This window comes from Mya arenaria, chromosome 14 (genome assembly GCF_026914265.1).
Source record: "Mya arenaria isolate MELC-2E11 chromosome 14, ASM2691426v1".
NCBI lineage: Eukaryota > Metazoa > Mollusca > Bivalvia > Myida > Myidae > Mya > Mya arenaria.
Genome location: NC_069135.1, coordinates 18,132,844 through 18,159,746, shown reverse-complemented (window position 1 = coordinate 18,159,746; position 26,903 = coordinate 18,132,844). Strand labels below are relative to the sequence as shown.

Below are 26,903 nucleotides of genomic sequence, written 5' to 3'. Positions count from 1 at the left end.
AGGAAGTCATTGCTTGCTTATGAAATTCATTAGTGCGTATTAGGAATTCATTGATTGCTATGGTGGATGTAGGTAGTTGTTTATGAAGTTGTTGATTGCTAAGAAAGTTGTAGGTGAATAAGGATGTCTTTTGTCTCTAAGGATGAAGGAAGTTGATAAGGAAACAGGTGGTTGCTAAAGAAGTAAGTGGTCACTATGTAAGTCAATGGTTGCCAAAGAGGTTCTTTGTTCCTAAGAAAGAGTGAAGTTGCTAAGCGGGATATTGTTTGCTTAGGAGGTCATTGGTTGCTTAAGAAAACAATAGTTTACAGAAAAAGTCATTGATTGGCAGGGAAACAAAGAAATGGTTGAATGAAGGAAAGTGTTGATTAAGAAGTCATTGGTTGCTAAGGATGTCACTGGGTACTTAGGAAGAAGGTGGTTGCTAAGGAAGTCATGGGTTGTTTCGAAAGGAAGTCGTTCTTACACAGTAAGACACTGGTTGCTTAGGCTGGCATTGGCTGCTATGGATGTAGGAAGTTGCTAAGGGTATATGCCTTGGAGTTTATAGAATAAATGTAGAAATGTGCGACTAACTTTGACACCAGGAGCACAATTGGAACTGGGTTGGTTAAAAACTACTGCACGAGAAAATATGTTAAATACCAAGGGTCTGTGCTGTCAATTTGCACATTTAGGAAAATCACAATATATCTTTTTAGAAAACCTCAGACCCCTAGGGCGGGCTAGAAAAGACAAGGGAGTGAAAGAAAAAAAACTATACCCACTGAATACAGGTTGTCTCCCTGAGACTGTAATTTTTCACTTAGCTTAATAGAAATTTTAAGGATCATAGTTCAATAATGCATTGACAGAATTGGAGCCATTATTTTTTGTTACAGACACACAAACGCACATACACCGCGCAATGGCATTAAACAGTAAATAAGAGAACCATTATTTTTATATTGAGGCTCAACATAACACTTAACAGCTTGACTTCTTCATTACTGCCATTAACTGAGTTGGAACATCGGAGGAAGTTTTCAAAATGAATTACGCTGTAGTCAACATCTTGACTTGCAATGTTAAACAGAACCTCATAGGTTTGTTTTTAAATGAATGGTATAGCATTGTTAACACTTCCAGTAAATGCAACAACTATAAATTGTTTAAGAACGAGTTCGGAATTGAGAACTATCTAAAAACTTCACCTTACAAATTGTTAAAGTTTATGATTAAATTTCGAACCAGAAACCATCGTCCTCCTATTAAGACAGGAAGCTGGATTGGACTTGATATGTCATCAAGGAAGTGTCCTTTGTGTCAAGCAAACAGTAGCATTGGAGACGAATATCACTATCTACTTGAATGTAAACCTTTAACCAATAGCAGAAAGCGATTTATTGATAAAAAAGACTATGTCAATCCGAATGTCATCAAATTTAAATCTCTAATGTGTATGTGTAACACTCAAATGTCGAAATATAAAAAGTTGTGTAAATTTGTGAAGGAAATAGTTAAACGGTTCTAAATGTTAATATATTTGTATTGTACAATAACACATGTATCCGATACTCTATAACTCTCGACATATTCATATAAAGCATTGTATAACATATATCAATTTATTTGCTTTGTACCCTTGTATATGGAATGTTAACTTTTTACAACAGCCTCGTTGTTATTATGTATTTCTTTTTCACATGCTCATGCCGTCATGTTACATGAACTGAGTTGTTTGAAAATAAAACTTGAACATCGTGTAAAATGTATGTTCATTTAGTGTTCACAATAGTTGCAAGTTTAAAGATATGGTAAAGCATTAAACAAAGCGATGGTTGTTTTGCAAACATTAACAGATACTCACTCATTCTTGTCTCATTATGTTCTATGACATCTGACGTTGGGAATTATGCATTGGGAGTGTTATGCCTATAACATGAACATTGGACATCAGTGTTATGAAAATCATTGAAGGCTTTTAACAAAAACATTGGATATGCAAAGTAACAGATAGGCAATTGCACAGTTATTGGCAATCGTGTACTGAATCTCATATTGCCTTAATAGACATATTCTTATGGTTGCCAGCTAAGTCTGACGTGGAACGGTCACATCTTATCTCTTCCTGGTCCACAATATTGAACAGTGTCATTGATTTCGACTTGCTGGATTATCCTGATCAACCCGTTGTCTAAATAGTGTTAAGACAATAAGTAAAACAGTGTAGTCCAGCCAGTTGAAATAATAAAAAGATGAATATTTGCAGTTGTGTCCATTTACCTCTTGAAACCGAGTATGAAGTAATATGTTAAACAGTTCAACAACATTATATAGTTCGACATCACTGTTCAACACAGAACTTTTCTTGACATTCGTGTGAGCATTACCAGAGCACCTAATTATGTTGCCATATCTGCAGGATAATGAAACTGTTGACAGACTGTTGTGCAGTCAATTCATTATGTTTGGGGTAGTCTATTCTTTTCATTATTATTGTGTTTTTCTAAAAGCTCAAGCATTCTTTTTTCTTAACACTTTCATGAAGCTTAGTGTATCAGTGGTAAAATTGGATCAAGATATCAGTTGTGTAACATCTCCCTTGTATTGTAGTGTCTGATGGTGTTCTCATTGTTGTATTCATCCTAATCGCCTGATACCAAGTTCCTAGATCAAAGCATTTTTAAGCTATTGCGCAGAAAGAAGTATGGACTGGCGACCAATTAATTGGTTTTCACCTCAAGGTTCTGTGACCTTAACCTCAACATCAATAGGGACATCTTTTAATATATACCAAATATGAAACTGGCCCAAGCATTCTTTAGGTATTCAGCAGAAACCATTGCTTTACCTCAAGGTCACCTTGACCTACTAGCCTTGTAGTCAATAGGGGTTACCTACACGTTGCATCCCCTGGGCACACAAATTTGTTAGTTTAGAGGTCACTGCGACCTATACCCAACGTTAATCTTTGACCCTGAAAAAATAAGGGGTCATCTACAAGTAATGACCAACTGGCACACCAAGTATGAAGATATGGGTTCAAATGATCTTACTTATTATTGGAAACTGTTTTTCCCCTCAAGGTCACTGCAACCTTGACCAACTGATCTCCAAATCAACAGATGTCATCTACAAGTCATGACCAATTGGCATACCAAGTATGAAAATCCTGGGTGCAAGCATTCTTTAGTTATCGAGTTGAAACCCTTTTTTAGCTTAGGTCAGTCAACGTGTGGTATGATTTTTCTCGGATGGTCTGTGACCTAGATCAATAACCTCAAAATCAATAGGGGTCATAATCATACGTTCGTTACCAACTTCTTTACTAAGTATGATGTTCCTTGACTCAAACCAGGGAAACCATTTTTCACTTTATGGTCGCCATGACCTTGACCTTCTGATCTCAAAATCAATAGGGTCATCTAATGGTCATGACCAACCTGCATACCAAGAACAAGTTCCTGGTGTAAGAGTTCTCTAGCATGAATCTTTTAACGCGTTTAATGTTAAGAGTTTAACAGTTGAGTTTAAAACAAATGCAAAAAAATCATTTGAGACTGGAGTCAACAGTTGACCATTTCTTTCATTCAACAATTAAGAAACCAAAGACAAGCACATTTTCTTTAAACACATTGCTATTGTGTATGTATTCAAAATCAATAAAAGTACATGAATGAAACAAATGTTTAATAAGGCAAACAAATCATATAATACAATGACATGACAAAGTGATAGATCATTTAGATGATATACACCTCACTACAAACTTGGTAATTAAACAATGCCCAGCATTTCTCAATGATAGTGATATGCTGTTTACAACCTGTGACCTTTTAGCCAACTGGGACAGCACAAAGCCATTGGATGGCTAGATTTCCAATATTATCTCAAATTCTAAAACCCTATAGCAGTTCTCTTGTTCATGACTGATGCTGATCACTTTGTGATATTATTTCGCAGTTCAAAGACGCACCCTGGTCTATGCTTCTTTACTGTGATAAAGAACATGACCTTTGTGAGGGCTTTCTCTTGCCAATAACTGCTTTTTCTTAACATAACTATTCTGTGCCAGGCAGAACAGGCTCCTAAAACATTTCAAAAGCACTTCTCTGAAATCTTCGTACTAAATCAACAAAATGATCAAGTTCCTCATTCTAGTTCATTGTATCTTGCAAATAGTGTTTTCTTCAGAGCTGACTTGTAATTGTCTGTGTCTTCAATCTGAACTTTAGAACCCCTCATTCCAAGCCCTGCACTCTGGTTTCTCCTTTCAGCCTGAAATATTCATACAAAAAATGATTCCACAGACTAACTTTTGTTTTGGAGACAATTGACCGACGTTTTATTTCTTTGTAACAAACACACACCTCAAAATTATAATTATAATGACATAAATGTAAATATAAAAGCTACAAATTAAAGAGATCCACCATGTTTTATAGGGTCATACATATAATAAACTAATTGTATGTTAAATTTTGAAGAATGATAAACCTTTCAAAAAACATGACAGGGCACAATGCCTTGAATGATGAAGCAATCAGATGTGTATTTAACGAGTACAAGTGAGGGAAACCCAATATTCATTACTCACTTGGTGAGTTCTACTGTTTAACAACAGTTAAATATTAATATATACAACATCAAGATTATAAGTATCTTCCATGGCCGAGAGTGTAAGATTCATTCCGACCCGAGCGTAGAGTGTTTTGCGGAAACGAGGTTTACAGAGTTTCCGCAAAACATATTCGCGCAGTGATTCAGAGGATGTAGAGTCTGATCGGTCTTTAAACAGTTCTAAGAAGACTGAAGCATTGTTTCTTGATAGGTGCATGAAAACTGTTTTCTGGTGACATTTGAAGCAAGAAATAATTAACTCGAGTTCTAAATGTTGCCACCAGACAAGGTTTCCATGATGCGCTACAGACGACAGTCTTCAACAAGGGAGGTAATTACAATGTGGTTACCATTAAAAGAAGTTCTATACGGGCATTTTATCTTCGCCTGTGGGCAAGATAAGAATTTCTAGCATGGTTAAATTAATGGATCTACTTATCTGAGGTGGGAGAAAAGATAATCTTGTTTTATTTATATCAACATCAGTCACCATTTGGACCTATTTTTAAAGGAATGCTCTTTGTTTCCTTTATCTACTGTGTCAATAAATACTGCAACCCAAGCTTATGTCAATAACATTGTTTTTATGGAAATATGTATATGAACAAAACCTTTGTGATTCCCATACCTGAATAGGGTTGACAATGCCCTGTCCGACCCTGCCCAAACCCTGACCCTCAGACCAGCCCATCTTCTGCAGCAACTTGTTGCCAATATTGTCACCCTGGATACCACCTCTTGTTGGCTGCTCTATCCTACAAAGGCAGATATTCATATATTAAGTTTTGAGAAATAATAATACACATGATACAAAATAGTATGAAAAATGTGTCAGCCATGCTTCTAAACAGCACAAAACCTGTATGTTTCTGTAAGGTAATGATACACTTCAATGGGTTCAATGGGTTTTTCTTAAAGAAAACAAAAAAAGTATAAACACAGACTTAGCGAATAGGAAAGATGAAGGCAAAAATTAAGTGTTGATATGATAATCTAAAATTGAATTTTTTTTCTCTGTTGTATAGTGTATCAACAGTAAACCAATACTTGCTAAACTGCTCTGTGTTATTCATTAATAGGGCTATAAAGGCCATAAATTCTAACGTAAGTTAGCCCATACATCCCTGCCATCCTACCCAGGTCAGCCCATACATCCTTACCTAAGTAAGCCCATACATCCCTGCCATCCTAACCCAGGTAAGCCCATACATCCTTAACTAAGTAAGCCCATACATCCCTGCCATCCTAACGTAGGTAAGCCCATACATCCTTACCTAAGTAATCCCATACATCCCTGCCATCCTAACCCAGGTAAGCCCAATACATCCTTACCCAAGTAAGCTTATACAATTTTACCTAAGCAAGCCCATTCATCTTTACCCAAGTAAGCCCATATATTCTTACATAAGAAATCCCATACATTCTTGCCCATACAGCCATACCTAAGTAAGCCCATTTCCTTACCTATCCCATACAACCAGTAAGTCCATACATCCTTATCTAAACTAGAACTGTAAGCCATAGGCTAACGAATACCCCCCGCCCCTCCATGTCTAGGTTGTTTGCCCTGGAGTTAGGCCGGACAAAGCTAATTTTGCCTACAAGGGGAGATAACTCCAGTCAGGGTCATGTGACCTGTACCAAATTCACAGAGGCGAAAGTTTACAACATGGCCATTAATTTCTGAAAGTTTGATAAAGATTTGTTGAATAATAACAAAGATGAATCCCGGACAGGGCTTATTTTGCCTACTTTAACACATCAAGGGGAGATAACTCCAGTCAGGGTCATGTGACCTGTACCAAATTCACAGAGGCGAAAGTTTACAACATGGCCATTAATTTCTGAAAGTTTGATAAAGATTTGTTGAATAATAACAAAGATGAATCCCGGACAGGGCTTATTTTGCCTACTTTAACACATCAAGGGGAGATAACTCTGGTCAGGGTCATGTGACCCGTACCAATTTCACAGAGGCGCAAGTTTACATCATGGCCATTAATATCTGAAAGTTTGAAAAAGATTTGTTCAATAACGACAAAGATGAATCCCGGACAAAAAAAAAAACGGACGGACAGACGGACAGACAGACAGACGGACAACCCGATTCCAGTATACCCCCCCAAACTTTGTTTTGGGGGGTATAATTAGCCTATACATCCTTAACTAAGTAAGCCAATACATCCTCACTTAAGTTAGCCCATATATTTTTACCCAAGTAAGCTCAATAAATCCTTACCCATTATTCTTACCTTAGTAAACCCATGCATCTTCACCTTAGTATCTTAGCTTGTGATTCAATTGCTAATGAGAGCATTAAAGTTAATTAACATACGTTTCTGGCATTTGTGGTCGTTTCTTGGATGGTGGAGCTTGAGAGCCAATCTTCTCTCGCCTCTCCTTGGCTCGGTCCCGATACTGCATGCCTGATGTACCACCCGGGGAAGACAGCCCATGGCTCTGACGTAATTTGTCCAGGTTTTGCTGCAAGGATAATAATCATGCAATATGACCCTGTGTATTCTTGATGTTCTGAACTATACTATTATTAAAAATGGTTTTATTACATTTGCATTGATACATGTAAGACATCAATATGACCATGGTAAATTTAAACTGGTTACTTATCTATACAAAAATATAAATGCACAATCAATAGTCAGCAAGAAGGAATGTAGTTAACATGATTGTAAACTGAGATTTCAATGTCACTTTTAGAACATCTCAATATTAGAAGAATCAAACATCTTAAACCTTAAACACCTCTTCATCAAAGCATAAATTACCCTTCTGATATTGTCAGAAAATAAATGCATTGAAAACACATATCAATAAGGAATACATTATTTAATGTTACCTTGTGTAAGTCTGACATCTGCGCATGTCTGGTTAGCTGGTCTTTGCTCTGAAACTGGCGCTTACACAGTAGGCATGCCATTTTATTCAGATCAAGGAGCTTGTCTTCGTCAAAACCATTCATCCCAACATCATCATCTTCCTCCTCGTCTGAATCCCCGCCATATGATGCCACAAGACCAGGCTTGGACCGCTCTGATGCCTTTGAAGGATCTCCACCCTTGATGTGCGAGTACATTATTGTTTATTTTTTAGCTATCCTAGATGATTATTACATCTAAGAAAAGTTTTAAATGCATACATAATTTGTTCAAAATGCTGATGCTTATGAGTGCAAATGTGACATTTAGATTTCATATCCATGAAGCTCAACAAAATATTTTTGCAAAAAAGGTTTGTGGAATCTGTATTTTATTTTCATTGTAAAATATTACCAGTATTGGTGGTGGAGGGGGCATCAACTTCTTGTCCTCAGGCAGACCATGTTTCTATAAAGATAAAGTAGAACTATGCTCATCCACATAATCTAAAACTTGACCTTAAATCATAGTTAGAAAGGATCAGGACCCTGTTGACATTGATTTCAAAGCCATTTATATTTTTAAGGCAATTCTTGCTATTTCAAATGAAAATACGCAGCTAAAAACAACCTTTATGACATTTGCTGCATTGTGAAATTGAGAGCTCTTAATCTCAATATCAGGATTAGCTGTGAACTCTTTCATCCAAGTCAATATTGAAGTTCAATACTGATAAAGAAATGAATTACAATAACTGTAATACTATATTTTAAACAGTATAAATCTTTGGGCATTGGAAGTCTCCGCATTAAAATAACATATTATAAAAATTGTACTTAAATTTCAAAGAAATGATTCACTTTAACAAGTGTAGCACTTACAGCCTTCTCTAGAATGGCAAAGCCAGCATCAGCTGCGGCAGTTTCCTTCCTAGCAGTGACGTTGGGCATGTTGATTTTCCTCATTCCGTCCTTCAGAGCTTCCTTCTGAGCATTCATTGACTTCGCCCACTTCTCCATGTCCTAAAGAATTTTTTTTTACAATATAAGGAACTTCACGCTGTAAAAAGCATTGTGAAGGATTGAACAGCATATGTTCACTCAACATATTATGTTTTTAACTATATCAAGTAGTGTGTACTTCATATTCCTTATTAGCAATTAAATCATTAGATATTATGAAATAAAGATGAAACAATTTTACGAACCTTATTAAAAAGCCCAGAAGTAAAAAAAGCCTAGTTTAAGGAATTGTTGATGTTACAAGTTTTAAAGTCTACTGACACTAGTCGTGAAAAGAAATGTCTAACACAATACCTAAATTCAATAAATACTTATATACCATTATATATACCATTATCAATTAATATTGGAGTTACTGAACTCATTTGTATGATCAGTGAAAACATACCTTTGCAATTTTCTTTGCGACCTTGACCTTCTCCTTCTTATCTTTGCCCTCCTTCCTATCTTTGTCATTGATGTGTAGGGCCCCGCCATCCTGGAATTCTGCTGGGGCAGGGATGTAGGTGGACTGCTCTGCATCCCAGTACATAAACTGCTGGCTCACACTGTTGTAGTAGTACTGGAAAAGTTACATATTCATTTAATTTGGTAAAATAATAAACATGTTTTGTTTCAGTTTTGTTTTGCACATATTTCACAAGGTAAACAATATAAAATGCATATCATTTGACAAAGAAATTTGTTTTCAGCTAGTTTTTCAAGCAATCTAAGCTTACATATATTTCTAAACAAGTCTCATGATTAATTGGCCCTTGTTACATATTACAAATTATGTGTGTACCTGTGAGTTTGCGTCATAGTACAGCCCAGTGACAGGGTCGTAGTAGTAGCCTGAATTCTCATCATACTGGTATAAAGACACATCTGGGGCCGCTGCAAATATGAAATAAGATAAAGCATGATGCAAGCCAACCTAATTTTGATTTTGAGGAATTTTTGAAATTAAGCAAAATAAAACTATATAAACAGTCAAAGAAAATGTCTTATTGAATTTTCAGAAAATGATGTTGATACATTAACACTAAAATTTCCTTATTATCAGGCGAACTGGCTTCTAGCTTTGTACCATTTGTTTCCAAACAGTCAGAATATCTATATCAGAATCTATATAAGAAAAAAAAACTAGTTTACTCACGGTAAGTATGGAGTTCCCCAGGAGTGCCAGGCATGGTGGAGCTGGTCTCCTGATCGTCAGTTTTCTGTATCCAAGCCTGGGCTTGCTGGGCCAACCTTTCCTCAGATGACATTTCCGCTATTTTCTGCTGCTGCTGAACCTTAAGAATTAAACCAGAGAAGGAGTCTTGTTAGCGCTCTTTATTTCCTTCATGTTTCATACATAATCATGGAAATTGTCTTTAACATTGGACCTCTGGCACCATTGTCCTTTTTGTCCTGTTTGACATGCTTTCAATTTTTCCTGTTAAACAAGGCTTGTTTTCTTAATCAATGTCAGAAAATTACACATTTACATTACTTTGCATACATAACATCTGTAACATAATGCACACCCATTTCCCCTTTCTTATTAGTTACCAAGTCAAGTTCTTGCTTTCATCCTTGAATTCAATGTGCCCCCAAAATGATAGCTTTTGCACTTCATGTCCATAAAAAAGGACCAGTCACCATCTTCTATATGGTAACACATTCTAGGTAAGTTCTGAATCTCATGTGTGCCACAGTGAGTGTGACGTACCTGTTTCTGGAAATGCTTAGCTGCTTGAGCCTGCTGTATGGCTGCTTGAGCCACTGCCGCTGCAGTGTTGGTTGTGTCTGCAGTAAGAATCATGAGCAATATTATTTATGATTTACATGATTGTCTGTTTAATCATTAACATAACAAAGAGTTAAAATGATAAGATTTGAATAAGTTCCCAAATTCCCATATGTAATTTACACAGATATTAACTGTTTTAGAGTTTATCCAAAGATCGGATTAAACATATATTTTTGTAAATATTACTTTTTTTAAAAATGCCATAAACACCTGCAGTTGTTGTTGTTGTGGTGGACGTTGAGCCGGTAGTATCTGTAGTGTAGAAGGCGGAGTAGTCATAGGTCTGGCCATCATAGGATTGATAGTAAGCAGAGTTTTGGTCATACTGGGAGTAGTCATAGTTCTGGTAGTACTCGGAGCTCTGATCATAAGCCTGCTGACTACTAGCTGCAATAGTGGCTATCCTGTGGAAAGAAAAATAACTGATTGAAAGAAATCTTATAACTTGCAAAATGAGACAATCCAACATTTTATATAATGCTAGGGTCAATGTATACATGTGTACATCAGGCAATGATGACAAAGATGTATAGATCACATAATTACATCTATTTAAATGTGTTTAACTTTTCTTCTAACTCCGGACTCCTTGAGAACTCATGGCATTCCTGTGTCTGCCACTCATGGCATTCCTCTGTTAACCAGTCTATGAGAACTACTTCATTCCAGTGTTTACCAGTCTATGAGAACTCATTGCATTCCCGTGTCTACCACTCATGGCATTCCTCTGTTAACCAGTCTATGAGAACTACTTCATTCCAGTGTTTACCAGTCTATGAGAACTCATTGCATTCCCCTGTCTACCACTCATGGCATTCCTGTTAACCAGTCTATGAGAACCACTTCATTCCAATGTTTACCAGTCTATGAGAACTCATGGCATTCCTGTGTCTACCACTCATGGCATTCCTGTGTCTACCTCTCATGGCATTCCAATGTTTACCAGTCTATGAGAACTCATGGCATTCCTGTGTCTACCACTCATGGCATTCCTGTGTCTACCACTCATGGCATTCCAATGTTTACCAGTCTATGAGAACTCATGGCATTCCTGTGTCTACCAGTCTATGAGAACCAACATTTCCATTATTCTCAAACTTAAACCCACAAACTTCATTTCCATGTCAAATATATACTACCGGTATATCGTTTCAACATTCTGAAAGTTGTACTGGGTGATTTAATAATAATACTCAAAATCACTTTCAAGACAAACGTATAACAAATTTTCAAACCGATTCAAACATTCCTTCTATTTTTACTTACGATGTTGAGAAAGTATTTTTGGCAAAAGAGACTAGAACTTGTTTGCCGTCGACCTCAAGTTGTGGATTCATGTTTTTCAACACCTCCAGAACATTGACAGACTCTGCTACTGAAGACAGTTCAACAAAGGCATATCCAAGTGAAGCTTGTGTGGTAGCATCTCGTACAACCTGAAATACATGGTTTTGAAATTGACCAATATGTCACAACACATGTATTTTTCCTTTTTGAAACAAAAATACTTCTATAAGGTCTCAAAAATACCATGTGTTTTTTCCAACTTGGCAAGAAACCAGTTAGCTCTTGAAGATTCATATAAAATATGTTTAAACGTATAATACTTTTAACATCTTTGTTAAAACTAGAATGGGCTTTTGAGAAAAGCGCATGTCTCCCCCGAAGGCTTAGTAAGACTTAGAGGTGTAAAGTACTGATACATCTGGCTGGAAAGCAGGGTGTGAGAATTCAATAGGGATTTCCACACAATAAGCCCTAGTTAATGATCTGAAAACTATTTTTCATCTTTCAAGCACTTGACCTTGACATGTGACCCCAAAATCAATAGGGATCTTCTACACCTCATGACCAACCTTCCTACCAAGTTTGGTGAACCTAGGTCAAACCGTTCTCAAGATATTGAGCGGCATTGGTTTTAACTTTGGGGGTCGCCGTGACCTTTGACCTAGTGACCCGAAAAACAATACATGTCTTCTACACCTCATGACCAACCTCCCTACCAAGTTTGGTGAACCTAGGTCAAACCGTTCTCAAGATATTGAGCGGAAATGTTTTTTACATTGGGGGTCGCCGCGACCTTGACCTTTGACCTAGTGACCCCAAAAACAATAGGGATCTTCTACACCTCATGACCAACCTCCCTACCAAGTTTGGTGAACCTAGGTCAAACCGTTCTCAAGATATTGAGCGGAAATGTTTTTTACATTGGGGGTCGCCGCGACCTTGACCTTTGACCTAGTGACCCCAAAATCAATAGGGATCTTCTACACCTCATGACCAACCTCCCTACCAAGTTTGGTGAACCTAGGTCAAACTGTTCTCAAGATATTGAGCGGAAATGTTTTTTACATTGGGGGTCGCCGCGACCTTGACCTTTGACCTAGTGACCCCAAAAACAATAGGGATCTTCTACACCTCATGACCAACCTCCCTACCAAGTTTGGTGAACCTAGGTCAAACCGTTCTCAAGATATTGAGCGGAAATGTTTTTTACATTGGGGGTCGCCGCGACCTTGACCTTTGACCTAGTGACCCCAAAATCAATAGGGATCTTCTACACCTCATGACCAACCTCCCTACCAAGTTTGGTGAACCTAGGTCAAACTGTTCTCAAGATATTGAGCGGAAATGTTTTTTACATTGGGGGTCGCCGCGACCTTGATCTTTGACCTAGTGACCCCAAAAACAATAGGGATCTTCTACATCTCATGACCAACCTCCCTACCAAGTTTGGTGAACCTAGGTCAAACCGTTCTCAAGATATTGAGCGGAAATGTTTTTTACATTGGGGGTCGCCGCGACCTTGACCTTTGACCTAGTGACCCCAAAAACAATAGGGATCTTCTACACCTCATGACCAACCTCCCTACCAAGTTTGGTGAACCTAGGTCAAACCGTTCTCAAGATATTGAGCGGAAATGTTTTTTACATTGGGGGTCGCCTCGACCTTGACCTTTGACCTAGTGACCCCAAAAACAATAGGGATCTTCTACACCTCATGACCAACCTCCCTACCAAGTTTGGTGAACCTAGGTCAAACCGTTCTCAAGATATTGAGTGGAAATGTTTTTTACATTGGGGGTCGCCGCGACCTTGACCTTTGACCTAGTGACCCCAAAAACAATAGGGATCTTCTACACCTCATGACCAACCTCCCTACCAAGTTTGGTGAACCTAGGTCATGCGGTTTTCCAGTTATCGATCGGAAACGAAGTGTGACGTACGGACGGACTGACGGACTATCGGACTAACGGACAGGGCAAAAACAATATGTCTCCCCCAGAGAGGGGGAGACATAATAATACGAAGTATTTCCTCATTCATTTGATAAAACATTAAGACTCTCCAGGCCTTTTTTGCTATGTTGATACTATATCCTTGAAAATATCATGTTAAGAATTGCAGCAAATTTAAATTATGAAAGAAAGGAAAATGATGATAAATAAAGCTAACATGTCTGTGGTGAAAGAAAAATACACTACAACTTGTGTCATTTTTTGGCAAACTATCTAGTGTTAGGCACATGTTGTTGATGAAGGCAATAACAATACACATAGGTTCTACAAAATAAAACAGACACAAGTACCTGCATGTTTTTGCAAGTAAGCGGTGTATGATTGTTCAGTGCTCGTAATAAGTTCTCCTCTGTTGTGAGCGCATCTAGACCTCTAAACACCAGGGCTGGCAAGGTGGATAATAAAACACAATCAAGCTTTAAAAATTAAGTCAATTCATCTTTCATTATTCATAAATGGCAAAATAACATGCACATTGAAGCGCTTTAACAGGACGCTTTCTATGGCAAGAGGGTTCATTTTGTATTTAAAATCATTTGATGCAAAATCATTACATGCATCAACCATGTACAATTAACTGTGCAATGAAAATCTTCTGTTACAAATCTACAAACATGTACCTGGTATGTAATAATACTACTCACTGTTGCAAGGATTGGTCCCTACATGGTCAAAACCATCCAGCTGCTGTTTACCAGACTCTAAAACAAAACACAAAAGTGAACAATAAGAAGATGACAAGGTGAAGTATTTTCACATTTTCCTTGTCAAAATGTGTTGACAATCTTCTGTGAACCTTTGACCCTTTTGAAGCATTCAGTGTTCTTTTTCAGTGATTCCTGAATTGCAAGCCAACTGCCTGAGCATACAGGGTACCTGAATTGGAGCTGATACAAACAGATCCATATATGTCATTATCCTTATAAAATTCATAGCATCTACCTTAAATAATTTCTTCAATTACACAATATTCTTCATGTAAAAATGATATATTTCATCATTTAAGTGCATCTTATTCAATAACTTTTTTTGACAGCTTCTTAATGCACATATTATTAAGACAATTAAGGACCCATTTGTTTAAAAAGATTAATTTCACTGTTGAATGATTTTGTATTTTTTTTTTACATTTATGCCCTCATATTTCCTTTAAAGAGTATTGCTCAAAGCGACATTTTCTTCTATATCAATACCTAAGAATCCAAGTAAATGCCAAGGAATCTAGTGGTATTCTCAACCTCAAAACAAAAAATAACCTCATTGATATTTTCAATACCATACACATTACAACATATACATCTGAGATGCACTAAACATGTAACAATCTAGTGAGGAATGAAAAACACCTCACACATTTCTTTGTTGTCACATTGTTTTGTCTTACCATATCTGGACAAATGACACTTGAAACAGTAATCTCTCCGCTTGAAATTATGTACACCACACTGTAAGGTACAAACATGTCACAGATAATCTCAGTTTCCCATTAGGTACATAATGAAAATCATCAAATTTTGAGGACTGGTTATTTCAACACACCAAAGATAAAGAATTCCTATTTCAGATCAATTTTCAATATTTCAAAAGTTTGCTTCTGAACATCAAAGTAAATTATGTATCAATTGTGCTGTGTTTCTACAAGTTTTACTCAAGTTTATATTATGGTCAAAAGTGACTTGTGCTATTTGGATTTCTATAAGTAAATATAACAGGAGTCTAGTCTTATATATTCAGAAAAAAGACCTGGCCCCAATTTCACTAAGATTTTTAAATTCCCTAAAAATATCAAGCACACTATTTTGTATTGGTATAATTTCTGTTACGTTATGATTTTAAGGTGTTCCGAGGTGTATTAAGGAAGTTATCTGTATCATAATCACAATAACCCATTTCAATTTTTAAAACCAAAATACAATTTGGCTAAATGTACTAAGATTGTTATAAAGTTTGTTTTGCTTAAAATTTTGATAAATTGGGACAAGCAGCCAATTGTATAAATCTGCTATTTTATTCAATAAGTTAAAGTTTGCAAAAATGTTTACTCATTTGCCCAAAATTATCCAACAACTAGCTAATCATATCACCCAAATGTGCAAGACTGTACATCACATGTGGTCAACTTTTAAAGTTTTATACAATTGGCTGCTTTATACATGGAAATCAGTTTATGCCTAAATAATATTTAAGAGGAGAGTACAGTTGAAATCGGGCGAAAAACACAACTACCCACCTTGACACAGGTCCAGTCCATCCTATAGGTCATTTGTTTATCCTTCGGATCTTTCGGCGTACTGAAGTTCATAGTGCAAGGATACTGATTCTGGAGAACCAGCTTTCTCTGAAAACAAAAGGCAAACAGTCACAAATTGTATACTGTATAAACTGGATGTAAGTCAGTTCTCAGAACACCACCGTGCGGCTACCAGTTGAGTGATTGACATTTCAAGACATGTGTGATTTCATACAAGTTTGATATTTATAACTCGGATATTGATTCTGGCAGAAGCATACTACATCGTTTTTATAACATTTTGGTAACAGTCAAAGTTCATGCATTATGCAGTGCTGACGTACAATACTTAAATTAGGTGGTTGTTATGAGGAAAATTTAACAATGTACGACATTTGCAAGAAATGCATGAACGGTACTGTCTTCCTTTTGTCTCTTAAGTCTTGTTTTGTCGGCAAAATACTTTCAACATCTCAAAGTTCACTAGTGTTACAGCTGTGCAGTCTGCTAATCAGCCATATTTTCCATCCCCCAACAACTTCTTGTATTATGATATGAACTAGCAGATCTTCTCTTTTTTTCTTATCTCAGTGATAACATCCTCTCATTATAAAAGCTATGTGGACTTTGTTAAGCAGAACTAAACAAATCCCACATTTTCAAATACATTCATCATACATTTAACCTTTGATATTAGAAAAAAATAGTAATGAACCCCCTATTGAGAGTTTTCACAAAAGATAACATTTAGCAATATTACTTTGAAGTTATTTGAATCTCAAATTATTGACTCATCCAAACCTTCCTTAACCCCTAATCTGCACCCAAAATGGAAAAAAAAAATCCCTTTCAAAACAGATGTACAAACACATCATGAATATTTCCCCTGATCAACACTGAGTCACATGATTCACATTTCTGACTTTTCTGTTGGATTACTATACCGTTGCCTTTTGAGGGACATATAGCAATAAACAGTGTAGAAGAAGTAAGGTTGGTCATCAAAACCTGATTGATATCCATCCAACGATGTGCATCATCCTTGTTCTGAAACTCGACGAAAGCAAATCCCCGGGATGCACCTGTACATGATACCAACGGGTCACATTAAATAACATGATTAACTATTTTACAACAAGCAATGACAGATATTTGCGTTCAATGAGCAGACAAACGCCAATTTTTTGGAATGTTCAGGCTTTTCTTTTCCTGAATCTGTCATTGCATCTGATTTTTTCTATCTAGTGCCTTACTGATCTTGGTCAAACAATAAAAACACTATCGTCCCACAATACTTACCACACAGCGCTTAAATTTCAATATGGATAATATACCAACATAATGACTTACACACACAGTGATACCATTACCAATTCACTGTAGACAAATATGCTGAAAAGGAACAATGTCATTATTTGGGTAAAATACTGGCCATCACGGGGGAATATAACAAGAATTTTGAAATCAAAGAAAGACCCAAAATACTTTAACTAATTACTTTTTAAAGGCTTTTCATGAAACGTCATCAAAATTAAAACTTTGTTTGACCAATCAGCAAGGCACACATCATAAACCAATACAGTAAGCTCCTACAAATTGTCACCATGTTGGGACATGGATGAAGGAGATCAGTTCCAATTCCTACAGACATGCAGGTTGCAGGACCAGAAGGGGAAACATGGTTCAATAATTTCTATCTTCAAACGGAGAGCTCACCTGAACTTTTTCTCATGAGGCGTACATCTCTGATCGGTGCTCCAAACAACATCAGCTCTGCTTTTATCTGAAGGTGGAGGAATTTAAGCCTCTTCAATTAAATAACACTTGCAAGATATATATTAAATTCACAATGATCTAGTCTTACAAGTAAAACAACTATTTAAACATTCAGATTTAAACATTTAGAATTTACATGTATATAAGTTCAAAACTATAACTGACCTTAGAACAGCCCAACTGTACAGGCAAATACAATTTAACTTTTCAGGTTTCATGTATAATAAAAAGTATTTCCTTTTAGGTTAATTTTCTTATTAACAACCTACATCTTTTTCCTCAATGAAGTCTGGCAATCCTCGCAGGATGATGGTATTGGTGGGTGAGTCTGTGAGCCACTTCTCTCCTGCTCTGTCCTCACGAGACTCGCGACGGTCTCTATCACGATCTCTCTGCAATTTTCAACCAGTCATCATTTCTCATTTAACAAAGGGTCGAATACTAAAACATTGAACAGTTGACAGACTAATGATGTGATAAATGTCTTTTTCTAATGCACATTATAATTAATTATAATACATATTCAACATTTCCCTGCATTTGATCATAATTTGCTCTAAATTAAACTAAAAAGTTATGTTACCTCTAACAATGAGTGTCCATTTTAAACTTAACACCAAATTTTATTTTTTAAACTGCAGGCTTTGAGGCTTGTGCTAACTTGAATCACTGCTTACTTCATATCTGTCATAGTCTCTTCTACTTCTTTCACGATCGTTTCTGTCATTTCTATCATGTCCATGTTTCAGCTCCCTTCTTCGCTCAGATCTGTTCTTGCGTTGTTGTCTAAATAACCAACCACAGGCAATATCAGCATTATTCAGTCACAATAATTAGAATTTTCTTAGACAGGCCTAAATTCTAACATAATTGCTTTGCATCTTTTTTATTAACAAGCAGGGCTCGACATTAACCACTGCCCGATTGCCTGGGGCAAGTAATTTTTGCAGACGGGCAGTAGTTTTTAGAATCTACCTGCCCGATCGGGCAGTAACAAAAAAACTTGTAATAGTGGCGACTTTTCGGGTAAAAAATAATAGTCCGTACTCTCCTTCTTGGAGAGTATTTATCAAACAGAAACTAATGCACTCATTGGTTGTTGACTCGAAAAATCGGGTCAAACGGAGCTCCTCTGACATTTTCATTCGAAACTGCGATGGCGAAGACTGCCGAATATTTTCCGATAGAGCTCGAGTAATTCCGTCTAGATCCGTTGGCCAATCGCGTGAGCTGCACAAAATCCATATAGCTAGCATTCCAGTTAATGCCCTCACAATGTACACAAATGGTGTTTTGACAGTCGACACTGTCAAGTTTTTTTAATGTTTCAAACAAAAAAGGCTAAGTCATCCGAGAAAAAGACCAGCTATGAAAAGAAACGAAAATGCACTGGGTCGAGTCTTGGGGAAACAATTTTCCTGGACTCAGACACAGCGAGAATGGTCATTTTGGCTATTTTTCGGACTGCTCCAATTTTCGGAGGCTCGGTTTTTGCAACTTTACGATTTCACTTTACATTGCGATAAATTGTAATTTACTTCAAAATAAATGTAAGATTACAAGGCTAAGATAATAGACGTTGACTGTTCGTTCTAATAATTCAATTTTATTTCATCCTTAATAATTTGAATGTATGTGCTATTAGTTACAAATTTCATGACAACTGATTTATTTCAAATACAGCAAGCCCTGATGTGCAGGTTGAATCTGGAAATGGGTTTTGATGTGAAGTATAACAACAAAATGAGCCAAAAAAAAATTGGGCAAGTAAAAAATCCATTCGGGCAAGTGAAAATGGCTAGGTGGTTGCCCGAAGGGCAACCAAGTATTAGAATAAGCGTCAAGCCCTGACAAGCCCAACTATAAAAAATACAAAAATTAAGCAAGGTTAGACTGGAAAGCATTTTTAAAGTGCAAGGTTTGTGTTGAATTAAACCAGTGATACTTAGAACAATTCCAGTAAAACATATTACCCCCCCCCCCCCGGGGGGAAACCCTATTATTTTCTTGGTAAATGGGAGGTTATCTTTTTCCCCTAATTTGGACCCCAGATGGGTTAATTTGTTTTAGTAGTGCCTTCCCTCTAGGGGTTATCAGTTTAAATGGAATAGCCCTTACCTAAGAAACTTTAAATTGTATTTAAGTTTTTAATGAATAGTGACTTACTAGGAAAGTTGATTTTTACCAGAAAATATCACATTAAAGAAAGTTTGGTATTTTGCCCAAGTTTGATGAGAAAACAGTAACACACTATCAAAAAACAACAACCAAACACAAACATTGCAATAAAATGCTATGAGTTGAAGAAGTGTTAGAAAATGTTAGACAATATGGGGTAAAACTATTGTGGTGTTCTAAAGTGAAAGGCCTTGACATCTCAATGGTTGGGCCGAAAAAAAATATTGTTTGGTTAGGGTTACATCCTTTTCAAAAATAGGTAGGGTAGGTAGGCTTTTTTTTATTTTATTTTTTTATTAGGCTTTATCTAAGAATGTTATTTTCATCATTGGAGAATGGTGTTAAAGTTTTCTTCTGTATAAGCAGTAAAGGTTTTAAACTACATATTGAAAAGCAATTAAAAAAAAAGAATTTTTTTTTTTTGGTTTTTCATAAAAAAAATTCAAACTGACTATAAAAACGGTTGGGTCGGCGCCTATTCCGTAGGTAGGGTCACCCGAACCAAATGTATTTTTTTTAGGCCTTGGTAAATTTTAAGGTAGTGGTACATTTTAGTGATTTTACACTGTAAGTCAGAAATCACATCCATTGTATTTACTAATTCTTTGAGCAAACTACATCGGTTTCCCAGTTACCGATAGATATATTTCTCTATATATATACATTGAGAATATAAGATAAAAATTTGGAAGGGCCTCAGCCACATATTGCTAGAGCAGAGAGATACAGACAGCCCTGCACTTCAAAATAGCATTTATAATCATCCATTTTTTCTAATTGTACCTGTCTCTTTCTTCCTGATCATTACTTCTGTCACTGTAGCTGTCTCCATAAGATCCGTAACTATCCTCTGAGCCATAATGATCTTGTGCTCCATAGCTTGCATATTCCTGAGGTTGGTTTTCACTTTTGTATTCGCTGTATTCAGAGTTTTCAGACCTACTTAGTTTGTAGGGATCTTGATAGTCACTGTAGTCAGTGCTATCATATGGATTTGGGTAATCTGAAGTCATGTTCTCTGTAACAAAAATGAAAAAAATATTCTACATTTTGTTAGTTGAAATGTGTTAAATGTGCAATCACAGGGTGACTCTCCATTTTTGTACCCATTTATTGTCTATTGACAAGGGATAGAACAACATTTGGGCAATCCTGACACAGGTTTACAATTGTGACACAGAAAAAATACTTCTGTAAGTTTGCCTCAATCAATCATATGACAAATATTACCTATGTAAATCATTAAAATAGCATAAAATATTCACATAGCATGCACTCTTTTAAATATTGCATTCTGAACAAGAGCTTAATTTAGCAAATGTTTCATACAGCATTGCGCAAATTATGATTTTAGAAAGTTTTTTCAGTGATTTTTTTTTTTTGAATTGTTTTTACCGCCTGTGCCTTGCAAAATCTATATTTCAAGAAATACATTGCTTTTATATTCATAAACATAATCTTCATTAATCAAATTGGGATTTTTTTTTTTTATAAAATTGGCATTTTTTCAAAAGGGAAACAGCTTTTAGAACGCAGTATATTGCACCAAAAAATCACTGTTTTTTCACACAACATTGCACACAAAATGATTTTAGAAAGGTTAAATCATATTTTGGATTTTAGCGATGGCTGTGTCATAACAAATTGATTAAAGGGACTGTACATCAGGTTGGCACCAAAAAAGAATTTTCTGTAACGAATCTCAGGACAATTATTTAATAAAATGTTTTTTCTCTTTGATATCATAATTGTAAAGAAAATACCAAAATGAAAAAAAAATTGAGTCAGAGACTGGGTTCGAAGCGGTGTCGCCAAAATTACATTCAGTGTTGTATCCACTGTGCTACGAAGGCTTACCCTAAAGGGTTGGAATATTAAAGCTATATACCTAACTTTGTAATATCACGTGATAACATTGACTAGCCAATCACGCATAAGGAATGAATTCTACTAGGTAGACATACCTAGAAATCTTTTATAATGGAAAAATACGAAAAAACTGTGAAAAATAAATTAATTGTAAACTATGTGGTACTTCAGTTAGTAAGTTTCACCATTTCTGCACCAATGTAAGTATGTACTCGTACATTTTTTTGTCATAAATTTGTGAAATGACAGGGTTCGAATTTAACTTTGAGGAGCACTCGCAAAATTTTGCAAGTGCATTTTGAGGCAACTCGCAAAATGACAAATCAACTTGCAGTTTTATTATTTGCTTTATTCCCTTATAATATTGTCTAATTAAAGTAGAAATTAACACCTAAGACATATTATGAATATTAAAAAGTATCAATCTTGAGTGAATCGACTACTAGAACTTGTTGATGGCTTATTCTATTTGGGGGGTATGGAAAGACTCATCTGATGCTGGCCCAGCTTTTTGATAACAAAGCTGTCCAATAATTTAACATTGTTCACTTTGTATATTTACCCACGCCATCGGGTAATTTAATACCCATTCGATAAGCACGCTACAGATTTTATTAAGTCTCTAAGTATTAAAAACAATAAAATAATAAATTTAAAATAAAAAAGCAACAGTAAATGTAGCGTGGATACTTTGGACCATGAAATATATCGATGAACGAAGTCTATTCCTTTTGACAGTTGAGCGGAAATATATTCAAAGGATGATGGGGTTTACATATAGTGCGCAAAAGCGCTAAATTTAGCCAATGATTGAGCTAGGTGATTACATCATTCGTATTTACTTTGTATTATGCACGCCTCGGAGCATCCCGGAAAGATTCGAGATAAAACTCGGCCTTTTCCGTATTTGTTCTATTTTTGAAAACCTACTAGAGCGTGACTCCGTACTGTCTTCTTTATACCGGCAGTGTAAACATGCCACTTATAGGCTGTTTACACTCGACTACATAGTGGAATTAAGTTCATGTTTTATTCTACTTTCCTTTTAACATTTTGTGGTCTAGAAAAAGCCACTCGCAGAATTTTGCGAGCTTGAATAAAAGTCACTCGCAATTTCCAAATGTCGCTCGCATTTTGCGAGTATGCGAGTCAAAATTCGAACCCTAAATGAGTTAAAAATATAAACATAAAATACACTTGCTTGCATTTATTTATTAGTTTTACTTTGTAAAGATGCTGTATAGTGTACGAGTACAGATAAGTACATCAATTAGAGTAAAGTCTGTATAAAAGAAAAAATTGAATTTGAAAATTATCTTTTACATATATACACCATACCAATTTTAAATATGTGATTAGAACAAGATATAATAAATTGCCAGTTAAAATTGGAAGCTGGACTTATGTCGAGTATAATAATAGACAAATAGATAGTATATACAGACTAGTCTCATTCTCAATATTGTGTTACAGTTATATCAGGGATGATAACAGAGCCAAGTTGCCAATCCTGAAAATGTCTGCGTGGGGTTCAGGGGGCCGCTCAAGGCCCCCGATGGGTCCAGGGCAAAGCCCTCGTGGGGGGATAAGGGGGGCGAAGCCCCCCGAAGCTTTCTGTATTTCAGGGATTCTAATACCCTTTTTTGCCTTAGAATAGTGTTCAAGGAGTACACCTTTCGGTTAAGTAGATATAATTATGTTCAACACGAGACATCCACAATCAGAACAATAATAAGGAATCTTAGCAGTGAAGTTTAACACCTTTGTCTTTAAACAGTTAAATTTACTTTTTTTTACCTGAAGTCACAGGCATTAGACTTGTACCTGACATTTTGATTCAGTTGTCCACTTCCCATAAAACTCAACTGGCTATGATCAAATGTCTGTGTATGAACAGTCTACACTGTGGGATGTTTGATTTATAATAATGAACAACATATCAATTATCATGCTTGCAAATGTTTATTGTCAGGTAAAAGTGGTATTTATTCAATTCCATTTTCTGCACATTTGATGAGAATATAATGTCATTAAATGTTATATATATTATTCCAAGTAATATCCAAACGGGACTTAAATGCTTTGGCAGCGTAGCCGTTGTGGACATGGTGGACATTGACGTATTCTGGTCCCCAAGCCAGATTTTTTCCCCTCATGGTGTTACATGAGTCCAGTAGCACACTTAAACTAGATTGTCCCATGGCAGTTCAAGTCTCTCAAACAGGCTTTCAAATTCTATGAAAATTGATTTAGAATCAGCCCTTGTGATTTTTAAGGAGGCCAATTATCTCAACACTATTTCTTTTTCTATAGCCGAAAAATAGCTGCAACAGTTTTCTCATTGTTTGTGTGTGTTGACTTGTCTTAGTTGAAACAAAACCGAGATCCATTAGCTCCTCCACATGTTCATCATTGAAATGGCTAGCCACTCCGTAAGTCATCTTGTATGATGCTGTACACCTTTGAAGTTTTATGTCGCTGAGAGCTTTTGTATCTTTGGCAAGTGTCTTAAGTAAGACACACTACTGTGGTGCCAGGGAGCATGTCCAGCCATAAATCCAAGTATCATGGCCTCTGGATTGAATTGTCAGTCACTGGATGCACTGGCTGAGGTGTCTTTCATCCCTGACTTTTGTAACCATCAACATACCTGGATGGGGAAATACAAATTACAACTATAGAATTTAAATCTCACTCAAACTGGGTCCTCAAGACCTCTTGAGGTTTTGTTGAACTGTCTCAAATAGAAAATAAAATGACTGCCTCTACGTAATATATATTACTACTACAAAATATTTATTCATGTTTTGTTTTTTTAAATTTGAAACAAACCAATTTTCATTTAAACCTCCCATTATGGTCAACAGCCACTTCTTATTGAGAACAATGCTTCAAACATTATGAGAAAAATAAAGAAACAGCGTAAACTTCAATCGGCCAAATAAAAATCCATTATTATGACACAATCCGAATCGGGATGTCCGAAATAATGCTACATGCGAAAAATTCATTCTCAGTTTGATCACTTTCTATTAACTTAAAAAGAAACGTTTTGGAAATTGCTCTTCAAAAATAAATGGCAAATATACCCTTAAAATCGACGAATCGATGTTTTAGAAGTTGGTGGTGGTCGTTTTTTTTCCAATACCCGTTTATTCGTCTTCGTCGTCTGTCATATCCGGATACGACCTTCCGGATACTGTCTTCTAGTCCCATCGGTAATTTCCGTAATCACCGGATGCTATCTTAACAAATCATATAGCTCGATTGCCAAGACGTAAATAGGTTCGTTAATTTCCGGCTTAACACTTCCGGAAAACTCACCTTTCGTACCCATATTGTTCGAACTGAGCTCGAATCGCTCCCTGTACCCTTCCCCCCTAGAAAAAAACTCAACGGATTTACATTAATCTCAAAATCGATCCGTGAGGCCTTAAATCCGGAATTCCGGATTAATCCGGAATGTTATCATCCCTGTAATATATTTTATATAAAAACTCTTCTTGTCATGAGTGTGACATGAGATTTATTTAATAAAATTGAAACTTGATAATAAATACTATTAATAAACAATAACCTCATTAAATAATCCAAATGACTTGAATTATTTATCTATATATAATAAACATTTTCCTTCTATGTTAATGTATATTGTGTAAATTTTACAATGTGAATATTTTTTACCATACAGTATAAATGTGTATTTAAAAGACGTGAAATAAAAATGTGAAGAATGCAATGTGCAAATTATTTCAAAATTAAGAAAAAGTTCAATTATATATTCTTGTTGTTCCTTTAATTATGCGTAAAAGAAAGAAAATACTTAATAACATATGGCTTAGAAACATTTAAAATGTAGATTTGATATATTATTTATAATTTATTTTAAAACGTTATTCTTACATGGTTAAATTGTGAGATTTATCAATATACAGACAGTGTTGGTTGCACTTAATTTTGTAAAATTAAAGGTTTAAAAAGTTTAGGCATAACATCAGTATGTATGCAAACACATAAAAAAAGTAAAAATTGGGGGCATTTTTTGGGGGCTTTCTGACCAATTTTAAAATGTGAGTGGGGGCTATTTGACTAAAATGGGGGCTATTTGACTATGAATGTAGTGTGTGGGGGTTAGAACCAGCCGCCCGGTTAGTTCAACTGGTTAGAGCGCCGTGCTAGTGTTCCGGCTGTCGTGGGTTCGAGCCCAACACCGGGCGCACTTTTCCTCCCAGGTTTACTTTACTGGTGGCAGTGATGGGATGGCAGGAGTGCCTCCGTCGGCCTAAAAAGGTTAATGGGGGGAGGAGTGTAGTGTGTGTGGGTTAGAACCAGCCGCCCGGTAAGCTCAGTTGGTTAGAGCGCCGTGCTAGTGTTCTGGCGGTAGTGGGTTCGAGCCCCAAACCGGGCACACTTTTCCTCCCAGGTTTACTTTAGGAAGCACTAAATTACTGAGTTGATTTTTTTAAAAGAATTCTTTTTAAATAGTCTTTACAAACATATCTATATAATCACTCACTGCAACTGTTTTACATTTTTAAAGTCTTTAATAAAAAAAATCAAAATGTGTTCCATCGCTTGTCTCGATAGATTATAAAATTTAGGGTAAGAAAGTTGAAAGAAACCCTTCTGTGCGCAGTAGCAAAAAATCCAAATCGAGGCTAACAACTTGCAACATTTTTAATTGTTCCAAGCGAACGGGATGACTAAATATAATGCATTTAACGTGCATTGATGCAATAATTTATCGTCTTACCAATAGAACATCAAAGCCGTTCACTGAAAAAGAAATGATTTTATGATAAAGACTAATAAATTAATGAAAGTCAACCGGATATGCCGTGAAGAACTATGGGAGGGCAATGCTCGTCCTTTTTTGTGTTTGAATCGATTAGATTTCAGATACTGCACAGTAGCCTCCCCTTCGTCTTGCAGTGCTCATTGACAATATAGGGTCACTGACATAGCTGTCTGCTGGTGGACTCACTTTATTAACGCGAATGTTCATCCATGAAATGCACAGTCGCTTCAGCATATCGTTGAATCATCCGTCTTCTCAACTAACACATCTACATCACCCCCCCCCCCACCTCCCACCTAGAAACCGAAAAGGAAGGAATCTAGTAATGTACTTCAGGATACTGCATACCGCCTCTTACCATTGGCATTGGCTTTCTTCAACACATCTTGCCACGGAACCTGTCGGACTTTAGATACGGCGACGGCAATGTTCCCTAGATGTTCAGGTGCGGCTTGGTTTGCCTTTACGTTACCGAA

At 36.3% G+C, this 26,903-nt stretch overlaps 1 protein-coding gene across 1 annotated transcript; it reads right to left on the bottom strand.

Moving 5' to 3' along the window:
- Positions 1–3,655: 3,655 nt before the first annotated feature.
- On the bottom strand, positions 3,656–26,495 carry LOC128217221 (RNA-binding protein 5-like). Its single transcript, XM_052924198.1, has 22 exons — positions 26,383–26,495; positions 20,544–20,778; positions 18,260–18,368; positions 17,852–17,974; positions 17,523–17,589; positions 16,815–16,888; positions 15,807–15,914; positions 14,961–15,021; positions 14,221–14,277; positions 13,867–13,961; positions 11,544–11,713; positions 10,488–10,681; positions 10,197–10,273; positions 9,639–9,777; positions 9,285–9,376; positions 8,889–9,062; positions 8,360–8,500; positions 7,893–7,946; positions 7,460–7,678; positions 6,938–7,086; positions 5,231–5,357; positions 3,656–4,260 (listed from the first exon to the last, which is right to left on the bottom strand). Exons 2-22 carry the CDS (start codon positions 20,771–20,773, stop codon positions 4,135–4,137), a joined length of 2,586 nt encoding a protein of 861 aa, XP_052780158.1. The 5' UTR covers positions 20,774–20,778; positions 26,383–26,495; the 3' UTR covers positions 3,656–4,134.
- Between the last annotated feature and the right edge of the window lie 408 nt (positions 26,496–26,903).